This window comes from Phyllostomus hastatus, unplaced genomic scaffold, assembly GCF_019186645.2.
Source record: "Phyllostomus hastatus isolate PE091 unplaced genomic scaffold, TTU_PhHast_1.1 phas_scaffold_114, whole genome shotgun sequence".
Lineage (NCBI taxonomy): Eukaryota > Metazoa > Chordata > Mammalia > Chiroptera > Phyllostomidae > Phyllostomus > Phyllostomus hastatus.
Genome location: NW_025334006.1, coordinates 10,380,479 through 10,399,103, shown reverse-complemented (window position 1 = coordinate 10,399,103; position 18,625 = coordinate 10,380,479). Strand labels below are relative to the sequence as shown.

At 59.6% G+C, this 18,625-nt stretch overlaps 1 protein-coding gene across 4 annotated transcripts; it reads right to left on the bottom strand.

Annotated features, from left to right (window-relative positions):
• Nucleotides 1–523: 523 nt before the first annotated feature.
• IMPDH1 (inosine monophosphate dehydrogenase 1) lies at nucleotides 524–16,990 on the bottom strand. Of its 4 annotated transcripts, none has more exons than XM_045855711.1 (16): nucleotides 16,705–16,990; nucleotides 12,212–12,313; nucleotides 9,865–9,913; nucleotides 7,828–7,929; nucleotides 7,621–7,695; nucleotides 7,107–7,313; nucleotides 6,884–6,971; nucleotides 5,855–6,054; nucleotides 5,119–5,209; nucleotides 4,775–4,870; nucleotides 3,399–3,542; nucleotides 3,144–3,288; nucleotides 2,682–2,825; nucleotides 2,475–2,558; nucleotides 1,912–1,928; nucleotides 524–1,269 (listed from the first exon to the last, which is right to left on the bottom strand). In XM_045855711.1, exons 1-16 carry the CDS (start codon nucleotides 16,872–16,874, stop codon nucleotides 1,169–1,171), a joined length of 1,815 nt encoding a protein of 604 aa, XP_045711667.1. In that variant the 5' UTR covers nucleotides 16,875–16,990; the 3' UTR covers nucleotides 524–1,168. The 4 variants fall into 4 exon arrangements, with proteins under 4 accessions (XP_045711667.1, XP_045711668.1, XP_045711671.1 ...); XM_045855712.1 differs by having other exon boundaries at nucleotides 12,212–12,310; XM_045855715.1 differs by lacking the exon at nucleotides 16,705–16,990 and adding an exon at nucleotides 16,254–16,567.
• Nucleotides 16,991–18,625: the final 1,635 nt, after the last annotated feature.

The following is an 18,625-nucleotide window of genomic DNA, read 5'->3' as shown; positions in this document are numbered from 1 at the left end:
TGTTAGGGCTGCCCCACCAAGAGAGGTTCAGGGCTGGTGGTGAGTCCTGAGCTGCCCAGGAACAGTGGGAGCTCGCCCCCGCTAACTGGTACCCACAGGGGTGTCTCAGTGCACGAGACCGAGGCCCTAGGCCTGGCGGTCAGGGCCACAGCCATGCTCCAACCCCACCTGTGCTGGGCTGGACCGTTCGTCATCACGAGGCGGTGCTGAGTGCTTTCTGGAAGCCGAGGGGAGGCCCTGATGCCTGTCTTCCACGGCCTTGACGACTCCCTCTGCAGCACTGCCCATCTGCAAGAGCTGCTGGCCAGCTGGCAGCAGGGCTGGGGACCCCCTGCTGTGTGGCCCACCTGCACCAGTAGCCCCTGGAGTACCAAAACGCCCACATCACCTTTCGGGGGGAGCTGGGCCTGCTCCCCACCCCGCCATGGCCCAACTCTGCTGGGGCTCTGGGCTCCAGCTCACCACCAGGACAGGGGACCCAGCTGCCCAGCGGACAAGGGACAAAAACAGGATGGCGGAGGAGTTGCGACCACTTGATTTATTCAGATTATTTAATATACAATGACATAACTGTGACCCAAAGTGTGCAAAGTTAAAGCCTTCGACTGCAGCTGAGAGGAGAGGGCAGGCATGGTACGCCTGGGGATGGCAGGGAGTCAGGAATGATGGCTGCCTCCTCCCCAGGGCGGGAACAGGGGGAGTGGCCTGAGGAGCAGATAGCCTAGGGCCAGGGGAAGGGGGCAGAGACCTCCCTCTGGCCTAGGTAAGGAGCCCAAACGTGCCCCATAGCTGGGGGGGCAGCAGCCCAGGAAGGGGCCAGAGGCAGGGCCAGGAGAGCACCATTTCTGGGGAGGGGGTGGGGAGGGAGGTACCCTATGGGAGAAGCCAGGGGGCCGCCTGCCCCAGGGGAGGGAGCCGGGCGGAGCAGGCTGCGGCGAGAAAGACCTGAGGCAGGCACGGGGCCTGAGAGCCCCGGTTGGTGGGCTCAGGAGGGAGACCAAAGGAGGGAGACCCCGGAGGCTCCCAGGGCAGCCAGGCCCCGGGAGCAGTCCCGACTCTGTTGGGGGGGTGGGGGGTGGCCCAGCGAGAGGCCACGGACCATCGGAGCCTCCCCTCCTCACTCCTTTGAAAGGAGCTGGGGAACCTGTAGTGCAAATCTGTGGACTCCTCAGTTGTGGAGGGAGGCTGTGCCTAAAGCGGGGCCCTGGGGCGCACCCCCTCCACCACCTCGGCCTCCACCACCGTCCTCAGTACAGCCGCTTCTCGTAACTGTGGGGACAAGGCAAGAGGGGAACTGAAAGTGGGCATTGGACCCTGCTCCCTCCCCAGATCCTCCCACCAGGCCACACCCAGAGGTGCTGGGGCCCACAGATGCAGGAGAGGCAGTGCACTGCAGAAGACCGGCCGCCCAGCCACGTAGGGCAGGTGGGAGGGAGGAGACAGCAGCCCCTGTGCCTCCGTCCACCCCACGTCCTGAGACAGCCACGCTCCTTCTGGCCACAGGCGCAGCTGAGTGGACTGTCCTCAGTACTGGGGTGGAGAGACAGCCCGGGAAGGCATGGCCCATCCTCATAGAGCAAGCTCAGACCAAGCTGAACCTCTGCTGCCCAAGTCTCCACCCGACCCCTGCACACACAGTGGCCCAGGCCCCTTGTGGTCACCGGGTCCAGTCCAAGACAGGGCAGCCCCGGCCCGTGGCAGGGACATCTCTCTGTGCTCCAGAAGGGGATGTATCTGCCGGAGGAGGGGCCGCTGCTGGCTGCCCCCACCACGGTGCTAGTCCTAGGGTCCATGTCCCATGATGACACCCCGGTGTCACCCCCAGTGCAGTGCCCCTCCCCCAGCCCAGGTCCCCCACGCGAAGTGCCCCTGCTCTACTCTACGCTTGGCCCGGGCAGCGCAGTTACTTACACGGCAGAAAGGTATATCTATGGGAGGATGGGGCAGAAAGAGACACAGGTTAGATGCGATGCCCGCCGATGCCTCGGGGGACAGGCCCTCTCTACCAGGCGGGGCCGCATGCCTGCTACTAGCACTGCCCCCACCCATGGTCGCCCCTGCGCTGGCCCTGGCATCTGTCTCTCTGCCCTTCACCCTGCCGGAGGGATCACGCCCCCTGCTGATACCTGCCTGCCTTGGGCCACCACCAGCAAGAACACAACACTGCCAGCTCCTGCCACCAGCCACCAAGCTTCTAAGCAAGCGAGGGGCAGGGACCCTAGGAGGGGCCCAGGAGCCTAGGAGGGCATCTCCTGTGCCCTGCTCAGGGGAGATGCCTGAGGGAAAGGGAGGGGCCTGCCTGCCTAGTGGCAAAGGGCAGGGTTCAAGGGCAGGCTGGGCCCTGTAGGAGAGGGTGATGGGAACATCCTGCAGCAGCACCCATCTCTGGCGCAGATGGCCCACAGGGTCCCTGCACCACAGCCCCACCTGCCCGACCCCCTGCCAGCCAGCTGGGGCAAGGGGCCACCACTTACGAGTGCAGGCCGTGGACGCCACCCTCAATCTGAGCCGACATGGTCCTCTTCTCAAACTTGAGCTCCCCTGAGTACATTCTGGACCTGCAGGCAGGTCGATGGAGCAGGTCAGGGCACCAAGGGCAGAGGAGAGAGAGAGAAGGGAGGATGGGCAGCCAGGAGCCGCCCAGGCGCCCCCCACCTGCTGCCCCCGGTCACAGCACTCACCGCAGGACAGATAGGCTCCGGGCACCGATATCCTGGCAGCCATGCTGGATCCCTGCGATGAGGTAGGGCAGGAACTTGTGAATGGAGCCTTTGTCCTGGACGGAGCCGGAGACGCCCTGCGCGATCTTCACCTTGTCCCCCTCACTGCATGGAGGGCGGGGAGACTGAGCCAGGCAGCCCATGGCTCGGGGCCCCACCCCACCTCTCAGGGGCACCATCAGAGGGGGTACCACCCAGAAGGACCCCCAAAGCAGCCACTCCCTGGGCTAAGGCATGAAAAAGCAAGGATTCCGAGTCAGGAGGCCCAGGTATGGTCCCGGGTCTGCTACTTGTACCCTGTGACTCAGTTTCCAGAAATATAATACGGAGATTCAGTGCCACGTTGGGAAGTCCAAGGCATGTATGGACCCTTGAAGGGTTGTGGGCGGATCTGCCTGGGGCCAGGGCTCAGGGGCAGGGCACCTGAAGTATCGCTTCTGGCTGCTGCTGCTCTTCTCCATGGCATCCAAGGAGCCCATGCCCCGGTACTTCTTGAGCCTCACCCCGTCGGAGAAGAAGTACTCGCCAGGCGCCTCCGTGGTAGCCGCGAGCAGGGAGCCCATCATCACTGCAGGGGAGGGAGGGGCAGGGTCAGTGCCTCCAGCCCAGAGCCCTCCTGCTGCCCCTCGAGCTTTCAGCCCCCCACGGGCCTGCCCAGTACCCGGCAGACCCCCTCACCTGTGGATGCTCCAAGGGCTAGGGCCTTGACCACGTGCCCTACAGTCTGGATGCCGCCGTCAGCTATGACCGGCACCCCGAAGCGCCGGGCGTACTCGGCCACCTTATACACGGCAGTGCCCTGAGGCCGCCCACAGGCCATCACTGTGGGATGGGACACAAGACAGAGATGTCAGCAGCAACGGAGGAGCCAGGGCAGGCCCCTTCCTTCCTGCACCCTTCTTCTACGGGGAGGAAAAGGGGCAGGGCTGGATGATGTTTCCTGGGCACAAGACAGGGGGCAGCAAATAACACCAGGGTGATCCTCATCCCAAGGACCCAGACCACCCCACTCAGGATGGGGGAGAGGTCTGTACTGGCCTGCAAGGCAGTGCCCCCTCCACACAGGCGCACCCAGGCCCGGTGGCCCCGGCCTCACTTCTCTCCATATACAAGCTCCCCTTCAAGGCTTTCACATGCGAAGCCTGCTACTAAGCACTGTTCTCCTCTGGCTTTTATCAGCCTTCAATTGTTTAAGTTTAATTGCCCAAGGTCCTTAAGTGCGAGGTTTTAAGTGGGAATTCTAAGAACCAGCACTTATCCAGGCAAGGGCGCAAGGCCAGACAAAGCAGGGCAGAGGCCTTCTCCAGAGGGTCTTCCGTTCTGTCCCTCTTGCATCCCAAGGTTCAGAACTGGGCCTGACACACAGCAGGTGCCCAATTAGTGCTTAAGTGACTGAGTGGAAGGCCCGCTGACGGTGGTCAGCTACGGTGAAGGGCACACACTGAGAAGCAGAGGCTCTGAAGACCAGCAAGGGAGACAGAGGGGCCAGACCCGTTCCCTCGGGCCAAACAAGGACCCACCGGTGAGGCACCGGGCTGTAGGGAGCACCCCTCAGCCACATGGGGACACATGTCAGGGTCCCACTCTCCCTCTCTCCATGTCCAGGAATCTTTCCTGCTAAGGGGCCTGGTGACTAGTGGAACCCCTCCCTCCCCATCACCACATGGTGATAAGGTGTATAACCTGGGCATTCAAGGACATGCTGTCTCCCTGTCTTAAGTGTCTGCCTTGCCCCAGAGCTGCTCCAAACAAACCCTGAGCAGGCCCCTCAGAGAGGTAGTCACACCAGCCTCAGGCCTCCAGCCTGGGCCTCCGGGACCAGAACCTGCAAAGCAGGCCGGCACACACCTAAATCCCTCACCTAAATCCCTCAGCGACTTTGTCTTACCCTCGCTCCTCCCAAGTGAGCGGGCCAGACAGGTGGAGTCCGAGGCCCGGTCACCCCTGAACCCACCGTCCCAGGAAGGGGCCCGGAGGAGCAAGTGCCCAGCATGCATCCATGGGACAAGCCAGTGGGGTGTTCCAAGTGGCGGAAACTCTCCTGCGACACCCACCTTCCTGGGTGATGCAGATGGAGCCGCAGCCCATGCCCACGCGCAGCCCGTCCACACCAGCATCGATCAGATTCTTGGCCTGGGCGGCCGTCACCACTGTGGTGGGAGGGAGCGCCAGAGGAAGAGGAACAGTGTGAGGACCGGATGCCCCCACCCTGCCCCGGGGCTCCTGGGCCCCCCAGCCTGGCCACCCCCTCCTCGACCCATGGTGACCAAAGCCCACTCATTCACTCAGCCCCCTGCCTCCCCCGAAGAAGTGGTGCCACCCCCTTGGGATGAGGAAGGACAGGAAGTCACACAGAAACGGGGCGAGAGCCAGCGGCGAGGGGGAGCTCCACACTCACCGTTCCCCCCAATCACCTGAAGGTGGGGGTACTTCTGCTTGATGTAGTGGACCATGGCAATCTGGTATGCAGAGTTCCCTTGGGACGAGTCCTGGGAGGAGGGGACAGGACAGCTTAGGTTATGGCAGCTGGGGGTCCACCCTGGGGTGGGGGGGACTCCTGAGTGTCTTGAGTGGACAAACTCCTGAAATCACATAACAAGTATTCTGAGAATGCTCTTTTCGTTCTTCCCCTGGGAAGGCGTTTGGCAGCTCTCAGCTGATGCTCAAAGAGCCCACTTCCCCAAAAGGTTAAGCACCATTCGTGCAGGGTTGCAGGGCCGATGAGCCCTTCCACGCCCACCTTCCGCCCGCAGACCCACCGCAGAGAGGGGTTCCCTGGGGCCTGTGGCGTTCCCACCACCTGGAAGGCCAGTGCTTAACCTCCTCAGCCTCCTGTTTCTTCACCTGACAAGGGGCATGGTGATTGGACCCCAGGGGGCCACTGGGAGGATTCAGTGAGACACAGGGTCTGCGTGCAGGGCCTGGCAAGTGGGAGGTTCTCCGGGATGTGAGCTATAACCGCTAGGGTCGGCTCGGGAGCAGCCCGACGGCCCTCAGGGGGCCCGCAGTTGGCTCCAGCTGCCAGAGCACCACTGACTCCCCTCGTTCTGACTCCAGGCTTAACTAGAGGCGAACCCGGTCTCTTGAGGCCTCTACTCCACTGAGGCCCTCCAGCCCCAGGGCAGTGCCCCTACCAGCACGATGACATCGGTGCCCGCCTGGGTGAGCAGGTCCAGGCGGTATTTGTCGTCCTCGCGCGTGCCCACAGCCGCCCCGCACAGGAGTTGCTTGTGGGAATCCTTAGAGGCTAGGGGGTAGTCCCGGTTCTTCTTCAGGTCGGTGCGGGCAATGATGGCCACTAGCTCGTCTTGATCGTTGACAATGGGCAGCTTCCCTGAGGGGGGATGCAGAGGTGAGATGAAGGAGCGGCCTCTGGGGGCTGAGGGGTGGCCGGTGGCCCATGCCAGAGATTCCAATGAAGTACCCAAACCAGCCACTAGGTGACAGCACCCACTCAGCAAACGCTCCTCAGGACCCGGGCCTCTTCTCAAGGAACCGGGAGCCAAGAAACCTTGCAGGCAGTGGGCTCCTGGAGCTCTTCCCGCCCTGCGGCCAGACCAGGAGTGGGTGGGCAGCCCCTGGACAGTGGCTGCCTCTCACCTGCTGGACCACCGTGGTTGAAAGCACCCAGCCAGGGCACATGTGTGAGGTCGTCCTGCAGGGAGGAGCACGTGCCCTGTACAATTCCAACCCCAGGGAACAGTCCAGCAGGGGCCAGGGGAGCATGTCCCAATGCCGCCCACAGGGACCTAGAGAATATTGTCGAATACATCCAACTGCAGGCCTCTCTGAGCCTTCAATAAGTGAATGGACAGTTCTTCACACAAGATGGGGAAGAGAGACAAGGGCATTTTTTAGACTTGTAAGAGCCCTTTTTTCAGGATGAACATTTCACAGGACTAGTTTTCGAGGAGATGTACTCTGAAGATGCTGAATAAGGGGCAGGCTTTCCTAAGCCAAAGAAAGGATCTCAGGAATCACGTTCCAGCCTGAGGTCACTCAAACCTTCCCCAAGGCCCAGTCGGGCTGCTGGGACAACCTGCAAGGCTGCAACCTGCAAGGCTGTGAAGGAACTGGGGGCCTGGGGTACAGGGAGCCATGCAGAGGGGCGGCGGGGCGGGGGGGGGGTGGCGGGTTCGGGCTTCCGGCCTACTTCCTGGTACCTCTCTTGCTGCGCTGCAGGATCTCATTTGCCTCTTTCAACGTCACACCTGCTGGAGCCACCACCAGCTCATTCCGCGTTGTCATCACCTGTGGGGCCAGGAACATTTGCCTGCAGGTTGGCAGGTGAGAGAGAAGGGAGCCAGACCTCCCTCTGGTCCCTGGTCACAGACACCTGGGGGTCCTCTCTCTGCCCCAGCCACACTCTCCCTGCCCGGCAGGTACCTCACTGAGGAGGGTGGTGTGCTCCTTTTCTGCAAGAAAGTCGATGTCTCGGGAGGTGACGATGCCCACCAGCTTGCTGCCCATGGTGCCTGTCTCCGTGATGGGGATGCCAGAGAAGCCATGCCGGATCTTGGCCTCCAGCACGTCGCCCACAGTGTGCGAGGGGCTCAGCACCACGGGGTCCGTGATAAAGCCCTGTTCAAACTTCTGTGGGCAGAGACAGAGGAAGGAAAAGGCTGACAGGTAGCTGGAGATGGTGCACGGCCTGGTCATAGGTGGGCAGAGGGGCCCCTGGCCTCGCCATGGAGGGGCCAGGGCCCTCAATGGGGTGAGGGACCCATGGGAAATGAGGGCTGGGCCCTGGGCCCCCACGTGGAGAAGGGCAGACAAGACCCCACTGCGATCAGCTAGGGAATGCACCAGCCTGCGGGGCTGGCAAGGGAGGCTGGGAGGGTCTGTGAGTTGGGGGGCCGCCAGGTGGCATCTCCTTTCTGGGGACGGGTCTGGTACTTGCCTTGACCTTCCGCACCTCGTTGGCCTGGAACTCCGGAGTGCAGTTGTGGTGAATGAAACCAATACCGCCCATCAGCTGGGGTGGAGGGGAAGCAGGGTCAGAGCCTGGGGCCCCACCCTCCTCGCTCTGGACACCCCACCTCTGATTCCCATTCCCCTGATGCCGGCCCCCCCAACCCTGGGATCCCCACCCAGGTGCTCAACTCACGGCCATAGCGATGGCCATGTCAGCCTCTGTCACAGTGTCCATGGGGGAGGAGATCAGCGGCGTCTTCAGCGTGATCTTCCGAGTCAGAGCCGAAGTCAGGTCCTGGGGGTGAAGGCACAGTCTATGTGAGCTTTATCATTCACTCAGCAAACACTTACCGAGCTTCTGCGTGCACCTGGCACCAGGACAGGCCTGGGAATATAGCAGTGAACACAGTGGATGAGGCCCCTGCTGTGGCTCCCAGAGCTTAAATTCTTCTTGGAAGTAGAAGACAGGCATGGAACACATGCACAAAATGATTTCGGTCGGGACGAAGGCTCCAAAGAAAAGCAAGAAGGCGGAGTGCTCATTTGGAAGAGGAACGTGGTGGCCGGGGAGGCCTCTTTCTGGGAACATGACAAGTAAAAGCCAGTCAAAGTCTGAGGGACTGTTGTTCCCGGCAGAGGGAGCCGTTTGTGAAAGCAGTCTCGGAGTCCAAGCCTCCCTGCGGCGTGATTAAGAAAGAAAAGGGCTGGTGGAGTAGAGGGAAGGGAGAGAGGCAGGGGCTGTGGGGTGAAGAGTGAGAGGCAGGTGAGGGTGGGGGCAAGGGACTGTAACCGTGAAAGCCAAGGGCAGGAGCTTAGATTAGATTCTGAGAAGAGATGCCATGGGGTGGGGGACTGGGGGGTGTCTCAGGAAGAGGTGAGGCAGGTCCGTGCGGGAAATGCTGATGCCTGGGAGGGTGAGGCAGGAGAGGGAGACTTCAGGCGGCCAGAAGAGTAGGTGACTAAGGCACTGCAGTTCAAAGAAAGGTCGAGGCTGCAAGTATACATTCGGGAGCCATCTGCCTACGAATAGTAGGTAGGGCCAGATCCTGGTACCCAGGCCATCAGCTATGGATCCCAGACCCCGGAACGCACAGACACAGACTCTGGTATATAATTTCTGGGAATTTGCAAGCCCCTGAAGTCCATCCACAACCCTGGTTCAGAACCCTGAACCCACAGTCTAGAAAACTCCTCCTTGTCCCCTCCCGTCACACCGCAGAAGAGCACACAGCCTTGCCATCAGAGGCCGCAGGACGGGACACCGTCGATGACCGGGAGGGATCTTTTCTCTCTCTCTTTTCCTAGCACCCTGCCCAGGGCCTGGCACAAAGCCAGGGTGCTCGGTAACCTTTGTTAAGCTGAACAGCTGAGCCAAGAAGGCTTCCTGGTTGCTGCCGTAAGGCAAATATCAAGAACAGCCCAAATTTCCCTTTAAAAATCTGTTCATGTCAGCACCGGTTACACAGCCTGGAGTACGCTTCTCCGACGTGTAAGTGACCCGGGCACACGCAGGCCCTCTGCCCTTTCACGGAACCAGACCTGAGTAAACATCAGAGGTAACAGCGACAAGGGGAACGATTTTTTTTTCGTGTGTATGAACTCAGCATAGGCTGACTGCTGTGAGATGAGTTACAGCCATGAGCACTACCCCCTGGATTCTGTGAGTTTGTCAGTTGTTAATTACATGAAGGGCATTGTCCCTTCACGTGGCTTACAGCTGAGCCCCTCCAGCGAGCAAGGACCCCTGTTTCCTTGGAACAGGTCGAAAATCCAACTTCTTGAGCCTCCTGCCAGTTCTTATATATTTGGATCCATGAATGAGTCTGTCCCCCTCATTCAAAGTCTCCATCATTTTACTGACTTCTTTCATGTCCTTACTCAGCATTGCAGGCAAAACCAGACCCTTCTGGTCTATGATAATAAGGCAGCCATGTGCATGCCCACCCCCTCCAGGGACCTTCTGCACCTCATGGCTGGCTCTGTCAGTGAAGGAGAACCCTCTGGCCCTAGGCCGGGCCCACCACTCAGGATGCCCCCGAGGCCCCGCAGCTGCCCCCGCCCCACTGAGCATAACTTCCTGCACTGTGCCAGCTTCTCTGTCAGCAATACAGGATACAGCCACCACATTCCCAAGAAAAGTCTCTCCCACATCCCCCCCTTGAGCAAGGAATCAGCCTCTTCCATCACATGTATAGCCCCTCTCCTCCCGGTCAGCAGAAGAGGTACTCACCACCTCATCAGCTATGAAGTCTATGAATCCTGGGAGAATCAGGAAGTCGCTATGAAGAGAGAAAAGTGAGTGTTATTGGGCGAGAAGGGGTACCGGAAAGGGGCAGGGCCTGCCATGCCGTGGGAGGCAGCATGGAGTTGGGGAGAGGGGCAGACACTGGGACCCTCTGACCCCCGCTGCCCATTTAGGGCTGAAGCACCCCTGTGCTCCCCCCGCCAACATCTTACTGACTCCAGCTCAGAGAGCTACAGCCACAGGAAGGCCTGTGGGCCCAGGGCACCACCAAGGCAGTTTGCCCTCGGTGTCCACTGCCTCCGGGGCTCAGAGTTCCTCAAGGGACACAGAAGTTCCCACAATGCCATGCATGGAAGATACAGGGCCTGCCCTCGAAAACTTCTCAATGTTTTTTTAAAGATTTTATTTAATTTTTATTTATTTTTAAAGAGAGGGAAAGGGAAGGAGAGAAACATTGATGGGTCACCTCTCGTACGCCCCCAGCTGGGAGACCTGGCCCACAACACAGGCGTGTGTCCCGAGACCAGGAATTGAACTGGTGACCCTTGGCTTGTGGGAGGATGCCCAACCCACTGAGCCACACCAGCCAGGGCAAAACTTCTCAGTCGTGATAGGGAGGGACAATAAGTCAACACGGAATGAACGTGAGAACAATTCAGAAGTGCAGCGCGACACGAACACCATGCAGGAGGAGATGTGCGCAGCCGAGGGTCAGGGCTGCGCAGCTCGCACAGGCCGCACCAGGGCAGGGCGTGTTCTGACAGAGCAGGCACTGGTGAGTGCCTGCCCACCTGGACTGGAGCCACAGACAGACATGGCCTGAGGTGGGAAAGGAGAGGAAGGGGCCTTACGGTTAGGACCAGAACTCTGGGGCCCCGGCTGAAGAGTGGGCCACGGCGTCACAGCAAGCCCCAGAAGCGGGGTGGAGGCCTGCGCAGGTGTGGCAAAGCACAGTGCCACAGCCCAGGGGCTCCCCTGGGCTCAATACACCTGAAATCACAAGGCCTTGACAGGCGCACTGCAAAGCAAATGCTCCACATTTCGGGAATGCTCCCAACCTGACTAAGCAGAGCAGCAGGCACCCCAGCACAGGAAGGAAAAGCAAGAGGGTGAGTGGGAGGGGCGGGGTCTTTAACCTGCCTCAGGGCCAAGAGCAACTCCTAGAAATCTCCTCAGGGGGTTTCCTTGGCAGACTCCAGTGAAAAAACACATCAAAGAGATAACTCTCTCCCCTCTCATCAAAGACCAGCAAAGAAAAAATTCCTAACTGCCCCTGCCCCTTGGGAGCCCTTCTTTCTGCACAGCGAAGCTGTGCGGCTCACTTAGAGGCTGGAGAAGAAATGCAAGAGTCTGGACCGGTTAGCATTTTCTAGGTATTATACACACCCCTCACCTGGCCTGCACCCCAGCTATGGGCAGGCAAGAGGAGACGCCCCTCAGGAGTGACTGGGGATCTTGGTGTCTAGGGAAACTGCCTGCCCAGCAGGAGTGCTCACAGGCAAGATCAGGGACTGGCAGGAGACAGGGGTGGCCGGTGCTCTTGGCTGGCCAGCATCCCCACTCCACCCGGGTCCGAGGTTCTGATGCTCCTTCCTGGCATGGGCACAGTCCTGCAGCCAAAGTGCCAGGACCTAGTGCCAGGCCTGCAGTGGGCAGAACAACTGGCCCAGGGCCCATGGAAAAGCAAACTAAGCCAGAGGCAAATAGATAGTTCTTCATCTCTTCCAAATTCCCCTGTGGGGTGGGCTTGGGGGTGGCAGCCACAGAATACTCATGCCCGTGGGGGCAGCAGTGCTAACCTGTGGACAGGCAGGGGCCAAGTGGAAAGAGGGCTGGGTAGTGGAAAAAAGGAACCATCCCTACTGTCCAGCAGGGTCTCTCCTGGGGGCTACACCCAAGCAGCTGTCATAGCTGGGCCCCAGGACCACTCTCCCCTCCTCGCGACGCTGCGAGTGAGACAGAGAGAGGATGTCCTGGACCAAGGTCTGGTAAAAGTCTCCGTAACTCCCACATCTCGTGTTCCCACGCGCCCCAAGGCCCCTCTGTGCAGCCAAGATGCCCATGAGAGGGGGAGGGGACCGGATCTAGCCAGAAACGGGGCATGGCACCTAGGGCCGCGCTGTCGCTTTGCCACGTCCGTCTGCTTTCTGCATTCGCGGCCTTCCTTCCCTTGCCCAGCCCTCCCCACAGCCCCTCCCTGCCCAAGGGGCCCCGTATCCGGCCCGGGAACACGGTTGTCACCGAAGGGGGAGCGGTGCATGTGCAGGGCCGGAGTCGGGGGATCGCCGGGCTGGTTCGTGAACCCAAGTGGGGCCAAGGCCCCTGCGCTTACTTGTAGGTGAGACCGTCGGCATTGGCGAACAGCTGCTGCGCAGTGAGCCCATCCTCGGGCACGTAGCCGGTGCCTCCGCTGATCAGGTAATCCGCCATGCTGCTGAGAGACACCGCGGCCCGACATAAACATCCGCGCGGGCCACCCCGCCGCTGCTGCTGTATGCTGGTGCTGCTGCTGTGCTGGTGCTGCTGCTGCTGCTGCTGCTGCTGTTGCTGACGCCGCGGACACGCTGCGGCCGCGGGCGAGGCGGGCCGGGCGGGCCGGGGGCGGGGGCTGCGGCAGCGGCCGGGCGGGCCCTGGGCACCGCCCTCTGCTCTAGTCCCTCCCCTGGGAGTCCGCTGCCTCCGCCCAGCGCCGCACAAAGGGCCCCGAGGAACCCGGCCCAGCCGCCGCCAAGCGCGCGCGCACTTTGAGCCACCTGCAGTGGCACTGTGGCCCGGGGGCCCGGGGCTGAGGAAAAGGGACGCGAGTCCTGTGGGGGTGGGGGCTGGGCCAGGGCAGGACACGCCCCCTCCACGCTCCTGGTCCCGCCTCATAGGCCTTTGCAGCGCGTCCCCAGGCTTGCCTCCTGCTTGGGCCACCCCAGTCCACCCGGCTTCCATCTCCGCTGGCCCTATTCCCCACCCCCAGGGGTACCTCTAACAAGGTTTGCCTTTCCCCAAGACTTAGGCGCAGACTCTGATCAGAAGTCCGAAGCCCCGAGGAACTGCCTGGGCCAACAGCTGCCCATCACACAAGAGGTTGAGGTTGCACACTCCCTGAAGTGTAGCCTGCCCGCTCCCCACCCCCCTGCTCTCCCCCCGCCCCCCCCCGCCCCGCCCCACCAACACCCGGCAATCAACCCAACATCATTACTAGAAGGACATTCTTAACAATGATACTCCTTGACCTTAGGGTGGCCCTGAAAGCCCTCTGCAGTTTACAAGGCATTTTTCATAAATGATCACATTCATTCTATAATCTATTAATTGTTCATTATTAGGTGTCCCCACTTTACAGATGCAAAATCCACAGTTCAGAAAGCAAGGAGGTGGGGGATACTGCCTCTGACTCTTGTCCAGTTCTTCAGTCTGACATCCCTGTCCCCAGCTCAGAAAGCAGTATGAACACCAGAGGCAGAAATGTGTTTCCTGGGAGGTTAGAGTGGTGGGAAAAGGAGGAGGCTCGCAGGCCTGACTTAGGCAGGTAAGCATGCACACAAATCAGGACAGAGCCTAGAGAAGTTTTGAGAAGTAGCCAAAGCTGACATCTGGTGGTCCTATGGGCCCAGCAAGACTCGGACTCCTACCAGGGGGCAGGCAGATTAGACAGCAAACTGATCCACATGGGAGGAGGTGAGGTGGCAGGGGACAGACGCTTCCCTCTTAGGCAGGCTGTCAAACTCATTTTCACCGGGGGCCACATTAGCCTCGTGGTTGCCTTCAAAGGGCCGAACATAATTTTAGGACTGTATAAATGCAATTACTCCTTAACAGTTAAGCGAGAGCTCGGCGCTACCACCGGGAAGAAACAAGGTGCCGGGGTGGATAAAGCAAGGTGGAGGGCCGAATTCGGCTTGTGTTTGCCACCTGTGCTCTCAGGTGACCAGAACTGCCAGTGCTACTCTCTGACCAAAGCTAGAGAGTATATCCCCCACCCAAGTTCCCCTGTTCCTCCCTCCCCACCCCCCCTGTGATCCTCACAGCTCACTTCTTGTCAAGGTGAGAGAAAGACTGGGCAGGAACACAGTCCTCTCCCTGGCAAGGTGGCTGTCTGTGGTGCTCCCTCCCTCCCACCCCAGTCCTGGGAGGCTGGGTTTGTTTACCTCTCAGCAGTGTGGTGGCAGCCAGGCCCAGGGGGAGGCTCCCTGGGATGCCCAGCCTCATCCAGTGACACCCCTCACCCCGCCAGGAAAACAGACTTCCAGCTGCATGCCGAGGGGGCAGGAGGCTTCCCACAGAGCTAGGGCGATGAGGCCCATGAGGCCAGGAGTGCTGGAGTAGTTCACAGATTTCCACAGTGTCCTCTTTCCTCTTACTGGGGGGTTGGCAACAGTGCCCACCATCCCTACCAGTGAGTGGAGCTCCAAGGAGGTCTCCTGCTGGGGGCCTCTGAAGGCCCTCTGGTGTTGGCAGAAAGGGAGCCAGCCTGCTGGGATTCTCTGCGAGGCTAGCTTGCCAAGGACGCCTGGGGAATGCTTCTGAGTCCTCAGCTCTTACAGACCCAGGTAGAGGGTATGTGCCATATACAGGATGGGAGTTGTCCTGAGGGGACCAGCTCTAGGACCTCTTACTGGTCACCTGGAGGCAGGGTAGTGGGACCAGCCAGAAAAAGCACCCTGGCCAGTCAGAGTTACTCCAGGTAAAGGCATTGCAGGCAGAGAGCACAGGCTGTCCATGAGGTCTCCCTGGGTCTCTAAGGAACTTGCTCTAGGTCAGAAATGGCTAGGGTCCTATTCAGGATTCCCCTAGAGCTGCAGTCCAGGACAGCAGATGGGTTCTGCCATCTCCAGCGACATGTGCCCAAGCCTAGAACTCAGACCCAGGGGAGGAGGCTGCTAGGCTGAGTTGTGGGGAGGGTCCCCTTCCTGGTGACAACAGACCTCACAGCCCTAGTCCCCTTCTCCTGCTGCCCCACACTCCCTTCAGCTTTGACCTATGTCAAGGCTCCTCATTACTCTTAAGCTGCTGGGCTCAGCCCTGGGTTAGGCTGTCCATTTCCAGAGACTGTTAATCCACTCTGCACCCCCCTTCCCTCCTCCCTCTTCCTGATCTTCCCTAGCTACTTCCTCCGTGGGGAGGAGACACCCAGGCAACCAGTGGGCCTCCTCAGGCCGAGGAAGGGCTGCTGGTCCCTTGAGACTCCCCACCTAGCAGCTGTGAGGACAACAGGGCAGGATAGCAAGCCTAAGCCCCTTCCAGCCCCTTCCTCGGGGTAGCAGGGGATTGGTGTCATAGCTGGGCACCAAGGTCCATGCGGGTCTTTATCTGGTCTGGGTTGTTTGAATGCACAAGATTTCAAAACAAGTTTAAGAGGAGGATGGGGGAGTTTGGGGGGCGGGGAGGTGGCAGAGAGGGGTGGCAATAACAACACTGGCGTTTTTGAGCTGGAACAGGGGACAGGGCTGCCCAAGCACACGCCAGAGCGCAGTAATTCCGACCCCAAGCCCCGGACTTCTCATGGAACCCTGCCCTCTTCCACAGCTCTAAGGGTGCCACAGCTCTCTAAGCCAGTGGCAGCAGATGGAAGTCTAGCCAGCGGGTTTTGAATCTCATTACACCACCTGCCTGGGGCTCAGGTTTTACACAGGCTATGTGGAGCCTGGTGTAAGGTGGGGACGGCCGCTGGGGGCAGAGAAGGGATGCTCCTATGTGGGCCGGGTCTGAATTCTGAAATAATTCTGAAACGATAGTTCTACAATACCTGCTGTGGCCGAGGCACCGCCTCCATCAGGCTCCAGGTGCTCCAGCCCACTCCCTCACCTCCCGTGGCCTCTCCCTATCTCCCTGGACCCTGAGCCCTAGTAGCTGGGTTTCTAGGGTGGCAGGAAGGATAAGGTTGCCCAAACCTGAATCAGTTCTAAAGAGGCAGCCTACAGAGGCAAGAGCCGCCAGGCTTCACCCAGCAGCCCCTTAAGCCCTTAAAAGTTCTTACATAATAAGCCAGCCCCTGGGCAGAGCTGCGGGGCTAATTCCGCCCTAACACCCCCACCCCACCCCCCTCCCCCGCAGCCGCAAACCCAGCTTCCAGGTCACCTCCCCAGGCTGCTGAGCACCAACAGATGGAGCAGAGAGAGAAGTCCAAATCCTCTGGACCGGAAGGATAGTGGGATTGCATTTCAAGCTGTGATACAATCTAGAGATTACTGTCTCCTTTTCAGCCAGCCTCCCACCCCCCGCGCCCAGCTCAACATCCCCACTTTTCCTCCAATGCTCCTTACACGCCCCAGCAGACTGAGGAGAGGAGAGGGTCCTGACGCTTAAGGAGAGGCCGTGAAGTGAGCTGCGCCCGCAGCCTTATCAGACCTCAGTGAATGGTGAGGAGGGGACTGTATCCTCACCCAGCTCTGAGGAGGCCATCCATCTGGACACCTACACTTGCCAGTGAGAAGGCTCTGAAGATGGTTCTAGGAGGAAACAGCTAAGAAGGAGTAAGCAAAGTTGGATAGGGACTCCAACAAGCCCCTATTGAACCCTTGTAGTTGAAGCCACTTGGGCCAGGTGTCGTCCGGTGTGTAGTCGAGGTCTGATCCAGGGCTAAGATTCTAGGAGCGTTTTTCCGATTTGCTCCCCGGTGCAAAGCCGCACCGAACTCTTTGCACAGTGCCCGCCTGCATGCCCCAACCAAAGCTGGGTGCGCGGCATCTGAGCCCGGTTTCAGGAAGTTAGAGGTAGAGCCGTTCAGAAGGCAAGGGTAGTGGGGTCTGCCCCTCCCCTCCCCGCAGCGCTGCCGGTTCCCGAGTCGCCGCGCCCGCCCCGGTCGCGCCCCGCGCTTTCTGCCCTGGGCGTCACCTCTCGGGCTCGTAGCCGGCCTCCAGCCGGCGGGAGCCGCACCGCTGCGCCACCGTCTCGGGTCCCGGGTGTTGCAGAGTTCCAGGCTCCGGAACAGCGGCGGCTCCGCCTCCCGGCACCAGCGGCGGGAGTGGCCCCGACCCGGCGGGCAGAGCCAGCGGCCCCTCCATGCGGAGCCCACGGTTTGGGGAGGGTAGAAGCCTCTCCTCTGGAGGCTGCCCCGGCCCCGCTGGGGAGTGAGCGCGCCTCTGCGGCGGGGCCTAGGTTCCCCGGACGGGGATCAAGAGCCGAGGGCGGGGCAACTCCCGGGAGGGAGGATCCGGAGTCCTTTGGACTCCGCCCCGGCCGGTGCTCCTCCGGGGCCCTCCACGCATCTGCACAGGCTCAGCCGGTCTCTCCCAACCAGGAATCGGTGAGGGGACCCCTGCCCCTTCCCCGCCTTCCAAGCCTTCCAGGTTCCCCTGGTCCCTTCCGAGGAAAACCAGAAAAGGAAACGAGGGCAACGTGTCTCCAGAGCCTGGGGTTTTCTTCGTGTTTTTGTGCCCGCCCCTGTGCCTGTCACAAACGTGAGCCTGCTCCTTTGGAGCGCCTCCGACCAGCTAGCAGCAGGCCCAGCTGGTCAGGGCTAGATGGGCGGGGACCACCCACTTCCCTCTGCTTCTGCCCCCTTTGCCTGTTCAACTCGGATCGTTAGCCCTGGTCGGTGTGGCTCAGTTGCTTGGGTGTGGCCCGCAAAGCAGAAAGTCGCAGGTTCGATTCCCAGTTGGTGCATATGCCTAGGTTGCTGCCGGGTCCCAGGTCAGGGCGTCCCGTCGATGTTTCTCTCCTTCTCTTTCTCAGATCCTTCCCCTCTCTCTAAAAATAAATAAAATCTTTCAAAAAAAAAAAAAACACAACCAAACATCCTTAAACAGGAGGAAAGTAGATTTTCCTCCATTCTTACCTGCCACTGCCTGAGGAAGAAAGAGATAAGGCTGCAGGCTCCTCAAGGAAAGGGCCGAACCTGCCCTCATTCGAGGTTCCCCACAACCAGGGAGTGAGGCTGAGCGCACAGGGCCTCGCACTTGGCCACCTACTGCCGGGAAAGCACACCTTTTCCTATCACACCGTTGTTAATCATTGTTGACTGGTGATCCATGACCTCGCAGAGGTGACAAACAGAAGTAAGTGCTTGCTGTCAGGCAATTTCTTTGCCAGAACACAGTGGATAAAATAAAGTTAACAATTTTTACACCATATACTTTTTAAAAAACTGAGAATCTGAGGAAGCAAATGATAATCACTGGATGGTTGAGAATGCATTTCAAAAAAGCAGAGATATGGATCAGCAACTATATCACAAAGGAAATGGAATTTATACAATGGTAAGATCTTCAAGTTTATCCCCACCTGGTCTCTTTTCCTACACAGGTACACACCCACTCCCCAGATTCCAGACTAAAGCAGTTTCTCTGACTCTGGGCCCCTGTGAAACCTTGTCACTGCTAGTGCTATTGTAGACAAGGATTTTGCTATCACCTGAATGCTTGCGACCCTTTGCAATTCATACGTTAAAACCTAGTGCCCTAAGCGTTGGCATTTGGAGGTGGGACCTTTGGGAGGTGCTTCGGGTGTGAGAATGGAGCCCTCCTGAATGGGATGAGTGCCCTTAGGAAGGAGACCCCAGGGAGCTGCCTTGCCCTTTCAGCCAGGCAACCACAATTCTATGAACCAAGAAGTGAGCTCAGACCAGACACTGAGTCTGCCAGTGCCTTCCTCATGGGCGTCCTAGCCTCGGAAGTGTGAGAAGTAAATGTTGTTGAAGTCACCCAGTCTGTGGTGTTTTTGTTACAGCAGCCCAAATGGACTAAGACAATTTTGCGTGACGAGAGTATTTCCACGTCCCTGCAGATCTCTCAAAGAGGCAGAAGTGGGCAGATCT

Bases quoted from the DNA above. Each gene is read 5' to 3' on its own strand.
- IMPDH1 (XM_045855711.1), bottom strand. From the start codon at position 16,874: ATGGAGGGGCCGCTGGCTCTGCCCGCCGGGTCGGGGCCACTCCCGCCG. The intron at 9,914-12,211 runs GTAAGCGCAGGG...CTCTCTTCATAG, and splicing joins GCCGACGGTCTCACCTACAA to CGACTTCCTGATTCTCCCAG. The intron at 4,871-5,118 runs GTGAGTGTGGAG...CTCCCACCACAG, and splicing joins TCAGGTGATTGGGGGGAACG to TGGTGACGGCCGCCCAGGCC.